The following is a 17,853-nucleotide window of genomic DNA, read 5'->3' as shown; positions in this document are numbered from 1 at the left end:
AATTTGACCTGACACTTAGCTGTATGGCCCTGGACAAGTCACTTAAACTTCATTTCCTAGCCCTTATCTCTCTCCTTCCTTGGAAACAATATATAGTACTGATTCTGAGATGGAAGGTGAGGGGAGAGATGGGGGGGTATGGAAGTGGGGGGAAGAGGGAGGGTCAGAAGGTAGATGCACTGTTCTCCCTTTGTCTTACAGAGTTTGCCTAAATTTGAATCTCCTGAAATTGTACATTTTATTCTCTGTCTTCTTTCTACTAATCTCTTAGTGTGATGATCTAGTGAGGTAGTAGAAAGTACTTTGAAAACAATAAAACTTTTATGTAAGTGCAAAAGGTGTTATTATTTCTATGTCCCATTAACTTCAAAGGCTGCCATTCTCTGTGACTTATTCTCTCTTCCTTATTTATCTTCCACCACATCTGTTACTCTTTCCTTTTGTTTGACTTCAACATTTCCTCTTCCTTTTCTTAGTCATATTTATGATTCAGATCTAATTTGTCCTTTTCTTCCCTTCTTTCTTATTTCTATTCCTTGTTTCCTTCCTTTCCTCTATCCATCTACAAAAGATTCTACCAGTGTGGAGGATCAAATGATTAATATATTCTCTGATTATCCCTAATTTATTTCTTATCAGTTATCATGGTTACAGTTGAATCTTAAGACCTAAAGTTCTTGAATATTTATTGAGATTTCTCATTGATATTTTGGGGGGTCCATTTTGGGGGACTTAATTAGTAGAAGAAACTTCTAGATTATCAACTTTTCTGTAATGGAGTCTTTTAAAAATATCCTTTCTTTCTGTCTTAGTAACAATTCAAAGACAGAAGAGAAGCTAGTGAGGTTAAGTGGCTTGCCTAGGGTCACATAGCTGGAAAGTGTCTGAGTCCAGATTTTAACCCAGAGCTTCCCAACTCCAGGTTTGGTGCTCTATCCACTGTGCTACCTAATTGCCCCAAGAACATGTAGCCTTAAATGATTTACTTTCTCATTTACTTCCCCATGGTCACATAGCATATCAGAGGTAGAACTTAAACTCAGGTCTTTATCATTCCAAGGCTAACCCTCTATCTATCCTGCCTCTCTTCATTAAACTGGAAAAATCATCTCTTTTCATGGATTTACTTCTACATCTAGTCTCTCCTTTTACTATCCTCTTTACTTTAGAGCTAGTATCCTTAAGAGTACAGACTCCTCTCCCACCTCTGATTCCATTTATGGTACTCCCTAGTAGGAAAATAGGAATTTCTTATCAGAGTACGGTATACAGAATTTTCTTTCATTCTAAGTTTTTAATCAGTGAGAGAAGAAACAAAACAGAAAAATATGGGTTTTAACTCCATGAAGTTGCCTCTTCTCTTCTTGCTCAGTATTAATTTCCTATCTACATTGTATAATGCTATGTATGTACATAGCATATATTATAGTTATCCATGAATATAGTTCTATAAATATGCTTATGCATATGCTACACTTGTCAGGTATGTTATAGTAAGGATTCCTATCATATATGGATTAGACTAGGTAGCTACTGAGGTTCCTTCCATCCCTCAAATTCTGGGTTTCTAATTCCATTGTGTACCATTTTACCAGATTACCACTTCTATAACTTTACCTTTTCACACAGACGTAAACATACAAGCATACATTCAACTCAAATGAATCTGGTGTCTCAGTACTGAAGATTCGACATTATAACCTATCATTTCCCATTTCAAATGAGTCTTTTCCCTACCCTCCCATAAATTCATTGCAATGGATCCCATAAACTGACATACTTAGTACCTTGAGTCTTGAGTTCTTTTACCATTATGAGAATGATATATTTATGTGCATGTGTATCATTATAATCTGTAAATCTTCAGTAATGAGATCATAAATTAATTTGAGTTGAATGTATATATGTCTATTTCTTTGGATATAAGAGGATGTCCAGATAAGGTAAACAACTCAGCACAGAGGTAGTGAGTACAATGTTATATGATGGAGTTGAAATGATAAAATTTAAGAATTGTAATGTATCTTAGTAGCAATCTGGTTAGAGATAATAGATAGATAGATAGATAGATAGATAGATAGATAGATAGATAGATAGATAGATAGATAGACAGACTGACCATTACTGGACCCCCAACTCAGTGTCTCACTTACCTCCCATTTCTTCTGCCTCTTGCAATTTTCTGGAACTTCCATGACTCACACTGATCTTCTTTTACTTGCTGGTTGTATCTCCATCAGAAACCTTTCCAATTCTGCAAGGTCTCTTTTGTCCTCTCTTGTATGACTCATCTCTCTGTTTATGAAATAATCCCTAATTTTGACAGCATTTTGATCCTCACAATATCCTGGGTCCTAAACAAGAAGACAACCACTGCCTAAATCCTCTAATCATTAGAAATAAATGAGATGTGTTGGCCATGTTCTCCACCTTATCCAAGCAGATAACTTTGTCTAGATGTAGGAAGCAGAAATCATACCCTCCTGTATCCCAATAATATGTGCTATAGGGTAAGTGCCTCAACAAGTCCTTAGAAAAGCAAAATGTCCTTGGTTACGTATAGAAGTCAGATGAAAGAATGTAACATCTAAATGACCCAAACATAACAATGATATTTATATGATGTTAAATAAAAAACAGAAAGGTTTTCATTGTATTAGATAGAATGTCTATGTAGGGTTTTGAGAAGGAGTCACAGAAAAATGTTTCATAGGGTAAGAAGGAATCGTAGATTGGTATCTAAAGTGCTTTATTGAATATTCTCACTGACAAAGATTCATCAGAGCTACAACCAGGAATAGTCTCTAATTGTTTTGAGTATATGGTAACCACAGATCTCTGAATATTAACACGATGTGTTGTAGAAAGAATTGTGGAAATAACATGGTATTGGGAGTCCGAGGACCTCAGTTTGATTCCCACACATGCCACTTACCAGTGGTTTGACCTTCAGGTGAGTTCAGTCCAAACAATGACTAAGCACCCAGGATAAATAAGGCACTATGGCAAGTGGTATAACTTAAAGATAAAGAAGAAATAGTCCTTAGCCTTAAGGAACTTATATTCTAATGAGGATGGGAGAGGAATGACAATGATGGGTCAAGGGCAAGTATCCTAACATCTGTGGGCCTCAATTTCCTCTTTTGTAAAATGAATGTGTCAGACCAGTTGATATCTAACATTTCTTTTAGCTCTAAATCCCCTGATTGCTTGGAAGTCTCATCTATTCATATCTTAGAACCCCCTGAAATTGATCACCTGCTATGACAACCCTAAATTCCCATGATGAGTTTTGCCCCTGACTTCAGTCATAGCTATGACCCAAGACCTTGCTGTAGAGACCATGAGGTCTCTACATTTACTGTGAATAAACATGTCACAATACCTGGTCTATGCCTTCATGACAAGGCCAATGCTTCCCCCCATTAGGAAAACCCTAATAAATGCCACTAAATTCACAGAGGATGAGGAAACAGCTCTTTGGAAAAGAATTTTGAGCAGAGGACTCTAATTAACCCAAGAAAACAGGAAGGCTCTAAGCCACTAGTCTGGGGTTACAATTGAGACTACTACACTAGACTTAAGATGTGGCATGACTCTATGCCAGATCAACTCAGTAAGTCACTAGGAATTAGTTTTCTGCTTACTATGTGCCAGGTACTGCACTAAGCATGGGAGAATTAAAGAAGGGTAAAAACATGGACTCTGTCTCAAGAAGCTCATGTTCTAGTAGGGAAGACAACATTGTACAGACAAGATAAATGGGAGAGAAGACACTAGAAGTACAGGAAAAACTGGGAATGGCTGCTTGGAGTTAGAATTTAAGCTAAATGTAGAAGGAAACCATAGGAATAAGATATAGATATATGTGGAAATGAGAATAAATATAGGAATATTTAAGAAAAGCCATAGTTGGAAATCCTGAAATTGATCATGGTGGACAAGAAGACCCTTTAAATAAAATTTTGAATTGGTTTGATAGGAAAGCTTTGTCCCTACACAATGAACCCATGAAGAAAGTTTCCTTTGTGTTTTGGAGTCAATAAAACTTAATTTTAGGTACAAGCTGAATTGAAAAAGACTCTCTCCAGTTGTGTGCCTCATCCCTTGCAGGTCTTCTTGATCTCTAGCTTCTTCACACCATTTGCCTGCCTCATCCTACTATTGTCTGAATCTTATTTGTGCACCTTTCCTGGATATCACCTTTGCATTTATGTGCTATTATAGTACTTCTTTTCTATTGCCTTATATTAACACTTAGGTTGTAAAATTCCTGGTATCAAGAATCTTCTACAATTTTCTTTTCTCTGCACATGGACTTGCACACAGTAGGCCCTGGTTAAATATCTATAGAGTGAATGAATGTCATGTCAGAAAATTAATGGTTTCTTGAGGCATTGCCCTTTGCCTAACCTGAGAGAGAAAAATTGATGTGCACAACAAAAGTTGTACCTTCTACAATCATATATTTTGATAACTGTTGCTTGATAAATTAGTACATTGTATGTTTTTATAAATGAATGTGATTTATTGCCATTGTCTAACATGTGAAGAAAGACAAAAAAATTGTTTGCAGGATCATTGGCTTGAGCACATGAATGGCACTGTTGGACAGTTCTTGCTGAATGTTCAGATGATTTATGTAACAGACCGAAGGTTTCCACAGTAATACATTATAGTCTCGAGCTATCAAACTTGTTTCTTGCAGAGACAAAAGAAGCTGAAAAATACTTACTTCTGAAGGTTCCCCTCCACCCTTAGGGGGAAAATGAAAGATAAATCTGATCTTTTTAAAACTCTTTGGGGAACAGGGGAGTAGGGGGAGATACTTTCTCTTATGTTATTGTCATTTTAGAATATATACAGATTCCATTTGTTTTTATATTCTAATAATCTCTTCATTTTTATTTTGAATTAATTATTTGTACTGTGGAAAAAGAACATGTAGAAATAGATGGAATATTTGAAAATGCCATTTAGTTATTGTTGGTATTAAGGATATATATTCAATATTAAAAATTAAGGCATCCTGTACATGTTTACCAGTAATATCATTTTTCCTTTCAAATGAAAAACATCTTTTAAAATGTGATAGCTAAATCTATAGTAAGTTAAATTTATTCATGATTATTTGTACTCTCACACAAGGAAGTTTTCCCTATCAGAAAAGCCATGTGACATAGAAGCAAAAGTGTTTGATTTGGAATGAGGCCTTGGGTTGAATTTGGTTTTACTCAATACCTATGTGCCCTTGACCTAGAAGCTTAACTTCTCAGACCCCCCAGACATTGATCTCAGTAAAATGAGGGAGTGGACTAGTAACATTTTGTAAAGTCTTGACTTTTTAATAATAAGGCTTCTTGTCATAAAAGATAATGTTCTGTATACTGATTGTTCTGGGTGGGTAGAGGCTTACAGATGCAAAGAATCAGGCAGAAAAAGAAGAAAGGAAAGGGTAAGAAGAAATTTCTTTTCTTTGATTCTGGTCAGCATAAATTAATACTCTATCCTTGACACATGTGAAAATGAGCAGTATCTGTAGACAAGAGGAAGGTCTGCATAAATTAGCATTCCACCTCCAGATATATCAGCATACCTATAGCAAAAGAAAATGTGAATGATACAGAAAAATAATGGAAACACTAAACCTAGGTGATGGGATATGTAAAATATTGGCATTGAACATGACTGTGAATATGGAACTGAAATGATGGTGGAAATGAGACCTTCAATAAATGAGATGAGATGACGAAAATTAGATTGTTTGTATGTGAAATTGGAATCTTGCAACAAGGACGTAGGTAATGTATCCATAGAGTAGATATTATTTCAAGGAGAATGTTTGGTTTGCACAAGTATGGTTTTCAAGACAGATATCCTGCCCTAGGTTGTAGCGTGGTGATCCATCACTAACTAATCTTAACTCAAATGGAAAGATCACTAACCCATGGTCACTAAATTCCATTCTTACTAAAAAGACTGGATTATTAATAGGACTTCTTCATCATGATCTTTCTAAAAAGGGAGGTCCTGTCAGGGACCATGAAAGTAATTTTTTACATAATCATATTGGTGATTTAATTTGGTTTCTGTCCAGATGTATTTTTTTTCTTTAGGGGTGATCAATAAAGAGTAAATTTTTTATACCTTTTAGTCTTAGAGAGTTGCTTAAGACACTTAGGCCATGGGATCATATTATAGTTAGAATGGACCTTAGTGGTCATCAAGTTCAGCCCCACCTCATTTTATAAATGAGAAAACTGTGGTCCAGAAAAGTTGAATAGTTTGACCAGCTGGCAATTTTCTGAGGTAGTCAAATTTAGGTCCTCCTAACTCCAAGCCCAGACTACTGTTCACTATATAACACTCCCTCTTAAGTCTTCTTTTATTGCAAATTAATAAGCTGCTATTCTTATTTGCACCAAGTTACCTAGAAAGGATCATGTGACTAAATGCATCACTGCATTACACAAACTGACACAGGGAATTGACCATATGCTGGAGAAGATACAATACAGCAAAGTCCAAACTAGTTCTAAGTGGGAACTTCAAAAATCAGTATTCATCAACCCTCAGTATAGAAACCTATCCCTAATCCCTGTATATAATCTCTACAAAACTTGGTTTTATCCCACTAATACTATTCCAGCAGGGAAAAGGAGTAGATCATAGGTTCCAGGAATGGGAAGAGACCTTACAGATCATCTAGTTACTAGATTCTACTAGATTCTAGTATATGTAGGATTCCTGCAAAAACATCTTTAATAAATGATCATTAAGCTACTGCATGAAAGCCCCAGTGAGAGCATACCTACCATGCTAGGGCAGCCTATTCTATTTTTTCAGTGCTGAATCATAGGTTTTTTTTTTCCCTTCTTATATCAAATCAAATTGTGCTTTATCCCACATCTACCCCAATTCTCTAGTATCTTAGTTCTGCATTCCAGGAGCAAACCAAACAAGTCTACTCTCTCTTTTACATGACAACCCTTCAAATACTTGAGGACACCTTTCATCAATTCACATCTCCCTCCATAAAGAGCTTACAGTCCACTCAAATATCCAAAACTTAGCTCCCCAAAATTTCCATCTAACCATGTATCCCTTACTCTGTGGTGTTTGTGAAACTGATTTTTTGGACCTGTGCAAAATTTTGCATTTACTTCTGTTGAAGGCTATCCTATCTGATTCTGCTCAAGGCCCTAACCTATCAGGGAAGATCTATTTGAATCCTGACAATTTGCACAATGCATTAGCTGTAATATCTCTTCCAGCTTTTTGTTACCTGCAAATTTCACAAGGATATATATATATATGTTTACACATACATATATGTGCCTTTATCAGGAATAAGAATGTTAAGTTGTACAAGGCCAGGCACAGATTCCTGCTGCAACTCACCAAAGACCTCATCTTATGTTAAAATTTATCCTGACACATTCATGACTACATGTCTGAATTCTTATCACTCTTCTGTGATAGTTTACCTCTTTCCACCATGTTCAAAGAGAAAACATGAAATGTTAACTTTTTCTAGATTCAAATTATTTTGCTGAATGTATTTGGATTTCTAGACATATTCAGATGCATGAGGAGCTATCCCCCAAAAAAAGTGGTATGTGGAACTAAAAAACATATTCCAGATGTGATTGAGCCAGGGTAGCCCCTAATTTAGCAGGCTTCTAATCTCCCTCATTCTGGACTCACAGCTTCTAATTTAGCCAAAAGTCTTATTAGTTTGGGGGCTGCCATGTCACACTCTTGAATTCAAGTTAGCTGGCATTTGTATGCCTTATGATCTTCTCCACATTAACTCTTGTCCCACCACATTTCTTGCATCCTCTATGTGTGCATTTGGTTTTCTTTAACTGAAATGTAAGATTTTGCATTTTATTCCTATTAAACTTTCATTTCATTAGATTCAATCTTTTTTTTTCACCTGCTAAAATCTTCTGTATCCACTTTCTGATATTCTGTTTTTTCTAGTGGATAATGTAGTAGGACTTGGAGAGAGGAAGATTAGACTCAAATCTCTCCTCAGGTACTGATTAGCTTTGTCAGCAATTGGAGTATATATATTTTTAAGTTATATTTCGATTGTCATTGGCCTCTGCTTCAATCTCTGGGAGTGCTAACAATCTTTCCCACTTTCAGTCTCCGGACCTTGTGTTAACCTTGTGTTACAACTTTTCTCTAATTAAGAGAGTATCTTCCATCATTATTCACATTTTGATAAATTAATAAAGTTAACAATGCCAATGATACCCCTTAAAATGTAAATTTGCTAAATAAAGCACTTGTTTACCAAAACTCCTTAATGGTGTGAATGCCCATATGAAGAGTTTAATACAAAGAGAAATGATGGGGAGTAATTGTGTCTGATAGCAGTGGGGACAGTAGTGATTTCTTATCATCCAGAAATGTGAAACAAATATTATCCATGCCTTTATCCAAACCATTGACAAGTATTGAACTGTACAGGGCCAATGAAAGGCACTCTGGCATGTCACTGCTCTTTGTGTCTAATTGTTCTACCAGTTCCAAATACATAGTTGTACTTTTTTTTTAAACCCTTAACTTCCGTCTTGGAGTCAATACTGTGTATTGGCTCCAAGGCAGAAGAGTGGTAAGGGCTAGGCAATGGGGGTCAAGTGACTTGCCCAGGGTCACACAGCTGGGAAGTGTCTGAGGCCAGATTTGAACCTAGGACTTCCCATCTCTAGGCCTGGTTCTCAATCCACTGAGCCACCCAGCTGCCCCCCATAGTTGTACTTTTATTCTGCTTACATACCTGCATCTTGTCCATGAGGCCAGGTTATGCCGATATATCATTTATGTGGTACTTCCACAAAATCCCATTCTGGTAACTATTTTGCAAAGAGAAATTAATTAGACTACTATGATATGTGCTTAATGAACCCATGATAATTTATAATGATCATTTTCCCTTTCTAAGTATTCACAAACCACCCCGTTGACGAAATGCTTTAGAATTTTTCTAGAAACTGAAGTTAAGTTTTCATATCTGTTATTCAAAGATTCCTTTGTATTCTTACCTTTTGGGGGCATTTAGGGGTATTGAAATAATATCCAGGAGTAAATAACAGAAAAGGATGGATAAGTACAAAATGAATCAAATATCTAGGCATCAATCTAATAAGACATATTAAAGTCTGTTTTAATACAGTCAAAAATTGTGCTAAAAATAATGAGCAATCTGAAGAACTGGAGAGATATTCATTGTTCATGACTAGATTGAACCAATAATAATAAAAATGATGATACTTCCTAAATTATATGTTTAGTGTAATACCAATTAAATTGCAGATTAATTTATAGACATAGATGAAATAATAATCTAATTCATGAAGAGAAAGAAGAGGTTTATAATTTGAAAGGAAGAAACAGTAAAAGGTAGCCTGAAGGGTGAATAGCATTAATAGACCTCAAGTTATGCTATAAATCATTAAATTTCAAACTTGCTGTTCAGCAGAAATTAAGTTCAAATCATCATCTTACCCTATACCATAGTAAGCTCAAAATTGATACACAGAATATATATATTAAAGGCCATATTATAAAAGAAAATGGTTAAGAATTCCTCCCTTAGTTACAGTATCTACCTTTTATAATTGTGTCTAGGGAGAGAATTTTTACCTAAGTAAGAGATAAAGGTGATGACTAAAGATAAAAAATAAATTTTTACATACAATTAAAAAGATTTTGCAGATTTTTCTGTATGGCATTCTCAAGAGTCCGGGTATAATGATCCTTTTCCCTCAACAACATTCTAATATGATAAAGGTCCTAAGCTCCTTATAGTTTCTAATAAAAAGATAAAAGCTTCGAATCAAAAGAACTATTATTCCCAGTAAACTGTCCACAGATCTGTCCTCTGCTTGAGTTTTCTCTGAGCTTGGTCTCTTTGCCGACGCTCCTCCCCCAATATGCTAGCTGCTCATTCGGGATCTGCCCAATTTGTTTTTCCTTTGCTCCTGTTGGCTAATTTCAGCCCTAGAGACTAGCCAAATGGCCATTTCTTTTTGATTGTAAGCTTCTTGAGGGCAGGAACTTTCTTTTACCTTTTTAAATCCTCAGTACTTAGCACAGTGACTGGTATGTAAGAAATGTTTTTGATTGATTAATATTATCTCCATTCCACTAACTGTCTCAAAACTCCACAGCCCTCCTAGGGTATCATCATCATTTGCCTATATACAGACTCTCCTCTCTTCACTTCTTTACTACTACCAAGCTTTCTCAAACACCCTTCCCAAAAGTTCTAGCTATAGAGATTAAAATTCATAAAATTATTATCTGCACAGAAACTGTACATTTGCTCTAGACTTTGATTCAAATTCTAGCTCTGAAATTTCTAGCTGGGCAAGTCTCTTAAACTCTGTCTCAGTTTCTTCATCTATAAAATGGGGGTCATAATTCTTGTACTTCTTACTTCATATGGCTACTGTGAAGTACATTAAAAACCATGAAGTGCTGGTGTATAAATATATATGTAATGTATATAAATATGTGTGAGCTTTCTTTTGTTATTGTTGTTATTATTACCATTCACTAATAACAATAATGAAAAAAGTAACTGGGAGACAAGAGATAATCTTCTTTGATTTCACTATAGTTCTAGTGGGAATATCCTTTCCACAGAGTCATGTAATATAATATAGCACAGGTTACCCTTTATATGATAAGGCAACAGTAGCCACAGCAAGACACCAAAGTAAATCATCAGAGATCTGGTTCTTAAAGCTGCCTAAAGACCAACAATCTCCCACCTGATTCATTTGGTTGGTTGCTTTTACCTTCGAACATCATTGAGTAGTATTATTAACTGTCAAATTCCAATGTTCTGTGTACAGAATACATTTGGTCGAGCTAATACAAAATGGAAATTTGCAAACCACATTTCCTTAATCATCTTTTTAACTAATTTATAACTCTCAAATATCATCCCAATCATTATGACTTTGAGATATATAAGGGAAATTTCATCTAGTGGAAGTAACATTCTATTTGGAGCCTGAGAACTTTTTTGAATCCTAGCTTCAATTTATTTGTGTGGCTTTTAAGTATAACCAGTTTCCTCATCAGTAAAATAAAGAATCATACTAGTTTTTCTTTAACATTCATTTTAACTCTAAATCTCTGATCTGTGTTCCCTAAAACAAAACCAACAAAACATGGTTAATATAGAACTTAGCACCGTTCATTTCGTAAAGCCTCTATCATAGGACAGATGTGTCTTACAGAGATATTTTTCTAGATTTCCTGATTCATTTCCACACACATACAAAGATTTCCAGCAAAGTTAATCTGACATCATAGTTAGTTCTTTGTCAGTATTGGTACATTTAGATGCCATTAGATAATTACATGGCTCCAATTACACCGTAATGGGCTTGTACCAAATAACCATATCATGATTTTTCTGAATATTTTCTTTGACACAAGTATAAGCTGCTTAGTAATAACCTTGTACAGTTATATTTAATGATCACTCTAACTACCCATTTCTGGTTAAGTTGTGGAATCTGTGGTTCTGGTATGTAATTACATGGGTTAAATGAAGTTAATGTGTAATTACATGAAAATAACCATGTAGCTGAGTTAAATTGCAGTACAATTGTTATCACTGAATGTAAAGTGATACCAATTAAACCTCCCTTTGAAACACCACAAATTAAAACCTAACTACCAGGGAAATTCTATTACAGAAAGACACCAAACACTAGAGAGAGTATCATTGAGTATTTTCATACACTGAAGTATCACTTGTTAAAGCCAGAACTTTATTTCTCCCTTATTATTATAGTGCTTCTTCCTCATTCAGGATAGGATCAAACAGAAACCTTGTGTACCCCACAGCTACTTAAAGATAAACAATCCAAAATTCACCTCTTTGATAAGAGAGGATTCATGCTTCTAGTAGGAATGAATGACCTCTCGGGTCATCCCTTTCAGCTTTAAAAGTCAATGATTCAAAGCTAAGAACCCCAAATATTAAGTCATTCCACATAAATGTAAGATGGAGGGGAAAGGCAATGCTAGGAGAAGACTCAAATGCTCTTCTACTACATAGCAAGTACATGTTCTATGTAAAATTCCTCCTATGCAACATAAGAACATCTTCTCTATTAAACCAAACTTCTTGCCACAGCTCATGTTAAGGCTGTACCACAGCCTGAAAAAGTCATGAAAATTAATAGAAACCCAAAAACCCAGAAGCTGAAAGTAATTTGTCTAATGGCAAGCAAGACTTAAATGTAAAATAATACATAGCACTAACAGTGCATTTCCTCAAATCAATGATGTGCACTCTAAGCCTTTGCAATAAATAAGAAACAGTGAAAATATATAACTGGACATTTCTTCCAGATCTTTACATTTTAAGATTCTATCTGCAAGGCTAAATTGAGCTTATCCTTCATTCTCTCCTCCTAACTCTTTCCAGTCTCCCATCACACACGCACACTCACATGAACACACCTGCATGCATGCAAATACACACACACGCACATATACCATCTACATGCTCTTCCTGCTTTCTTCAGGACCTGCCTCAGTTCCAGATGTTCCTAGTACTTCTTCATTTAATCATGTCTTCTAGCAGCACCTAAACAAATATATCAGAACTTGTAAAACATTTAGCAAGTGCATTTCAAAGGTTTTCTTTCTGTTAGACAAATAGACACCATCTGGAGAAAATAACCCCAGGCTCTTGGATGCACTTGCATGAAGCTTAATGGCAGAGCTCCCAATGACTACCTTCTAACTACTGTCTTTGGCTTTCACTTTCTGGCTGCCCTCCTACATGACCACAGAAAATCTTGCCTATCTCAGCATGCAGTTATGTTACATTATACAAGTTAAACCTTGTTACTGATGATCCTGAAGACCATAAAGCTCCCAAGTCAAATAATAGGAGTCATGGAAATAGTGTGACTGAGATTATTGTCTTTCAAGTAAATGTCTTTGTCCACAGATATATTTGTCAGTATTGTTTCATGGCTCTTTTTATTATATCATTCTTCTAATTTCTTCTTGAATATTGCCACTTCCTCTTTTGAGCTAGGATCTCCCAAATATTCTTCCTGTTCCAGTTTTCTCTGGCGACAGCTTCCAAGGGAAACCACAAATATCAATATTTCATTATTTCACTGATTAATTCCTACTCCTTAATTTGTATTATTACTATTCTACAAAATCTGTAAAATGAATTGAAGTATCTACAATATTCTGTTTTTACTTAATTCCTAAAGAAAATAATTCATATAAATCAATGTTAATAGTTTGAAATCAAGAAATTGTCTTCATCTAAATTTGTAGACACTAATAGCCCTTCCTAATGACAAAATGAAAATTGATTCTCTTTCATAATTGATTCTTCTCTGTATCACCATCACCATTTTTGTCTAACTGCCTAAGTCATGTTTCTTTGTCTTTGAATTAAGTTTGGAAGTCTATAAGTTCAGAAGTTCAGTCTCCTCTGAGTTAAGTTTAAAAGTTCAGTTTCTCTATAAATCACTTTAATTAAAAGAAACCTGTTATCTGTATACCACTAGCTGCCCTTACACAATTAGAGAAAGTCTGTTATCTTTATATGTACCATTAGTTATTTTTGCAGGTAGATTAAATCATTCAGAATTTCCTAGAAAGATAAAGGGAAGGTTTAAGTGGTTGTACCACATTCCCAATTACTAGCCAATCGTATTGCTTCCCACAGTTATGATGTTTCTAATTTTGTATTCATTTGTCCTGTCTTCCTCGTCTATGATGCTGCTTTCTGCTTTTTGGATGCTGCTCCTTTTGTCTATAAAAATGATCTGCCAGCCTTCATTCAGGATCTAAGCTTGCTGAGGAGTCAGAGACCCTGGCTTATTACCAAATTTCAACTTTGCTAATAAATTGATTATGCTTGGAGCCTGTGCCTCAGTTTGCCTCAATTTCAATTGCAACACTATTTTTGTTTTGTTTTCCTAAATTTCAATTGCAACACTATTTTTGTTTTGTTTATTTTTAGTTTTATATAAAATACTTTCAATGAGGCTATACTCCAGTTTGCATAAGTATCTTCTCTATTGTTATTGTTATTTTTCCTCCAGTGGAAAGGTGAGTATATGGTTTTTTTCCCCAAAAAATCTATAAAAGTTTCTGGAAATAATTTTATTACAGTTCATGATATGAGCTGTAGAGAGACCTATGAAGCACATCCAATCAAACATTAATTTTATAAATTGCCTTCCCTACCCACAGTTCCCATGAAAAAGGTATTCAGCCAGATTAAGACTCTGGAAAATTTTAATGGTACCATTGAAATCTGTTTGATTTCAGCTTGGGTGAGGGGGGCTAAAGAAGGGGAGAAATCTGGCCTAATGGAGACTGTGTGCATATCAGAGGGGCTTTGCCTCTAAGGCACTCTCCTTCCATGCATAATGGCCAAGCTACAATAGGAGAATCTATGAGAATTTGAAATGTTCTTTTTGCTAAATTGATGCTACTGCCTGCAGTAACATATAAGCGGGTTATATGAGGGCATGCTCATTTGTGTGTGATGATTTTTAACACTATTCTTATTTTCATTTCACAGTCTTACCCTGGCCCAAGTCTTGAAAGTGAAGACTTTAACATTCCTCCAATTACACCCCCTTCACTACCTGACCACTCACTGGTGCACCTGAATGAGGTAGAATCTGGTTACCACCCTCTTTGCCACCCAATGAACCATAATGGGCTGCTTCCATTCCATCCACAAAATATGAACCTACCTGAAATTACTGTATCCAACATGCTAGGCCAAGATGGAACACTGCTTTCAAACTCAATTTCTGTGGTAAGTACCTTTTCCCATTTGAGGGTTTTGGAGGGAGGTGGGAATGAGTTGGGTTAATGAGTGAGACTTTAAAAATGATCATAAAACAGTATTATGAAATCAGAGGTACTGACAACTGCTTAAACTGTTCTCCACATGACCTATATTTCTGTACTATATCATGCAAAATGCTAAAGTGATTTTCCATCTATTCTTTATTAAAAGTCAAAGTGAAACCATTACTTATTTATTTCAAATGTTCATACAAGGATCAGAAGTCTTAAATACAGGATTGACAAGATTATAATCATAGAATCTTATAGTACTGGAGCTGGAAGGGAACTTGGCACTCTCTAGTCTGATCACCTAATTAATGGAGGTAATTAATCTTTACAACAACAATTCTGACAAATGGTTATTTGCTATTTATTTGAATATGTCCCTCCACAAGAAATGTCACCACTTTTAAATATAGCCCATTCCATTGGACAGTGATAGTCGTTAGGATTTTCTTTCTTATGTTAGGCCAAAACAATGTCTCTGTAATTTATTCATTGGCCCTCATTCTTCCCTCTAAAGCCAAGAGTTATAAAGAATAATTCTGATCTCATTTTCACATGATAGTCTTTCAAATATTTGAAGAAAGATGCCAAACCCCAAATAACACTAGTTCTTTTCATGTTTTCCTTATGACATAGTTTTCAAGTTCCTTATCATGCTGGTCACTTCTATCTAGATACAGTCTAATTTGACATGTGTTATGTGTCATGCCTACAACATGTTATATAGTTCTGAACATTGTAGAGGTTCCAAATAATACTAGTTTGACTAAATCTGACTGGCACCAAGTGCAGTGCCACAATTAATTATCTCCCTTGATCTGGATCTGATGAGTTTTTTTTTTTCTATGCAGCCTAAGATTGCATTAATTTTTTTAAAAAGCACTCTTGGCTCATATCACCAAATTTATCATCGCAGATACCCTTTTTCACTTAAACTGTTGTTAAGCCAGACTTTTCTCACCTTGTATTCATTTAATTGATTTTTTTGAATTTAGATGTAGGGTTTTAAAGTTACCTTTTTTAGATTTCATCTTTTTAGTTTGGGTCCATCATTTCAATCTTTTTAGGTAATCTTATATCTTTATTTGATTATTAAATGTGTAAGTTATCTTTACAAGCTTTGTTTCATTCCCTAATTTGATAAGTATGTCTCCCCCAAGTCTTTACTGAGTAATACAGTAAAACAGGGTGAAAGAACACAGAGCTCTGCAGCTTGCCTGTAGATTCCTTTCTCTTCTGTAATAGAAATTCATTTTTTTTTTGTTTGTGGAATTATCTAACAATTTACGTACCCATGCTATTACAGTTATATTGATCCAATTGATTAACTTGTTAATTTTAAATACAATAATTCTTCTAAGCAACATTTTTGTTACCAGAATCATTAATGCATTTTGACTGTCAGATAGATTACTTGGTTATCTAGCCTTAACTAAATAAATTGAGTTTTCAGTCAAGTTATTCTGATATGGATATGGAAAGACATTACAATGGATTTCTATTTGAAGCTAAAATTGTCTTTTGGACAATATCTTTTTGGGATCGTTGGTGTTTCTATACACTGTATGGCACATAATTGTTGCTTAACAAATGTTTATTAACTGACTGAATATAGACTATATAGCTTTTACCCGTGATTGGAAGTGGGACCATATGCAATTTTTATTTTATCCTAACCAATGTGGGAGGGAGTATGTGACATTGCCAAAAAAAAAATTCAATATCAGTGCATAATGTCTCCAGAATATTTTAGCTTGATGAGAGACTCTCTACCTAGGAAAATGAGTAGAAAGTAATGAGACTTTAAAACAAACATTCAAGGTCTAAATCATTTTGAAGATTCTTTAATTATTCCTTTGATTCGACCATGTTCAAAATATGGGCAGAACTCTTTTGGGGAGAATTACTTTCAGGAACAATTTACAAGCCATCAAAGAAAATAGGCTAGTTTATATCCATGTGAGATTAAAGAATGTTCTATAAAACCTTTTTTTGCTATAAATACTTTCATTTTCATGACATCATCTCAGGAAAAGTGAATCATTTATTTCTAAGTCATAAAACTAATTTTTCTTTCCATTTACATTGATTCATCTTGCTTCATATTAACAACTTGGTACTCCTAGAATTTCAAAGAATTTAATAATAACCACAGTCGACATTTATATATTGTTTTATAGTTTATAAATTGTTTTATACAGATAGTCTCATTTTTTCGAACATTTGATGGTTTTGGTTTTTTACACTATAATTATTTTCTGTAACCTCCATAAAAGTCTTATAAGAAGAGTCAAGTAAAACCAACCAACACCATGAGTATTCCTGATAGCATATTCAGCATCCAGTAGCCATAGTTTACCACTTCTCTACCAAGAAAAGAGAAGTATGTTTCATAAATGATTCTCTGAAACCCAGTCTGGCATAGCCTTTAATCTAAATTTTGAAGTCTTTTACTCATATTTTCAATCACATCATCATAATCATATACCTAGAGCTAGAAGGGACCCTGAAAGTCCATCTAGCCAACCCCTTAATTTTACACATGAAGAAACTAAGATTTACAAAACTTAAGTGACTTGTCTAAGGTCACACAGATAATGTAATGGGGCTGGGATTCAACCAATATTCCCCTCACTCCAGATTCATTGCTTTTTAAACATTTTGTCATTCAGCCCTTCCTTGTTCTGTAAATGACATAAGCATTATTATTATCATCTTCATCTTCACTTCCATTTTACATATAAAAGAACTGTAGCACAGAGTATATAAATTACTTTCAAAATCACATAACTGATAAATGACAGAGTTTAGAATAAAATTCTAATTTCCATTAAAACAGTAATTACTATTTAGTTGTTATGGCTATACTAGATTCAAAATATAAATGGGAAATATTTAACAAAATTGATGAAAGTACAACAAAACATAGATAATGTTAGTTTGTGATCGTCTAAATCAAGATGTAGC

At 34.7% G+C, this 17,853-nt stretch overlaps 1 protein-coding gene and 1 long non-coding RNA gene across 3 annotated transcripts in view; one reads left to right on the top strand and one right to left on the bottom strand.

Moving 5' to 3' along the window:
• Positions 1-14,869, bottom strand: part of LOC103093051 (uncharacterized) — a 15,920-nt gene extending 1,051 nt beyond the window's left edge. The window contains exons 1-4 of the long non-coding RNA XR_464403.3: positions 14,781-14,869; positions 12,538-12,628; positions 8,792-8,867; positions 2,154-2,354 (exon numbers count right to left, since the gene is read on the bottom strand). This is a non-coding gene — a long non-coding RNA (uncharacterized LOC103093051). The remainder of the gene's footprint in view (positions 1-2,153; positions 2,355-8,791; positions 8,868-12,537; positions 12,629-14,780) is intronic.
• The window catches only part of TOX (thymocyte selection associated high mobility group box), a 370,502-nt gene that overhangs the window by 195,040 nt on the left and 157,609 nt on the right, over positions 1-17,853 (top strand). For both annotated transcript variants that reach the window (XM_001368349.5, XM_056823952.1), the window contains one exon: positions 14,603-14,845. In XM_001368349.5, the coding sequence (XP_001368386.1) occupies positions 14,603-14,845 (243 nt within the window). The remainder of the gene's footprint in view (positions 1-14,602; positions 14,846-17,853) is intronic.

The sequence above is a fragment of the Monodelphis domestica genome, chromosome 3, assembly GCF_027887165.1.
Source record: "Monodelphis domestica isolate mMonDom1 chromosome 3, mMonDom1.pri, whole genome shotgun sequence".
In the NCBI taxonomy this organism is placed as follows: domain Eukaryota; kingdom Metazoa; phylum Chordata; class Mammalia; order Didelphimorphia; family Didelphidae; genus Monodelphis; species Monodelphis domestica.
Note: the sequence above shows the minus strand (reverse complement) of the source record. Positions and strands in the feature narration are given on the sequence as shown.